Genomic DNA, 359 nt, shown 5'->3' with positions numbered 1-359 from the left:
GGGGGGGGGCGCGGGCCGGACCCCCCCGCCCCCTCCGTCCCCACTCACGCGTACTCCCCGGCGATGCGGCGGTAGGTCCAGGGGGGCTCCGGCCGGCACCCCGCAGCCATCCCGGCGCCTGAGCTGCAACACGCCACCGTGTCGATCTCCACCAGCACCAGCTTGGTCCGCTCGCAGATCCGCAGGCGCCCCGCGCCCCGCTCCGGACCCCCCAGCATGGCCCCGGCCGGGAGGGGGGTCCCCGCGCAGGGGGGCTCGGCGGAGCCTCGGCGGAGCCCCGCGCCCGCCCGCGAACACCCACGGCCGCCCGCACGCCCCCGGGGACCCCCGTGTCCCGCCCGGTGCCGCCGCGGGGCACG

At 81.6% G+C, this 359-nt stretch overlaps 1 protein-coding gene across 1 annotated transcript in view; it reads right to left on the bottom strand.

The window, feature by feature from the left end:
- The window catches only part of LOC113979439 (translation initiation factor IF-2-like), a gene marked incomplete at its 3' end in the record, with an annotated part of 972 nt that extends 754 nt beyond the window's left edge, over positions 1 to 218 (bottom strand). The window contains exon 1 of the mRNA XM_027706830.1: positions 49 to 218. Coding sequence (XP_027562631.1) covers positions 49 to 218 — 170 coding nt within the window. The remainder of the gene's footprint in view (positions 1 to 48) is intronic.
- Positions 219 to 359: the final 141 nt, after the last annotated feature.

Source organism: Neopelma chrysocephalum, unplaced genomic scaffold (assembly GCF_003984885.1).
Source record: "Neopelma chrysocephalum unplaced genomic scaffold, ASM398488v2 Primary Assembly neopelma1_80380, whole genome shotgun sequence".
NCBI classification, from domain to species: domain Eukaryota; kingdom Metazoa; phylum Chordata; class Aves; order Passeriformes; family Pipridae; genus Neopelma; species Neopelma chrysocephalum.
This window is presented reverse-complemented; position numbering and strand designations above follow the sequence as displayed.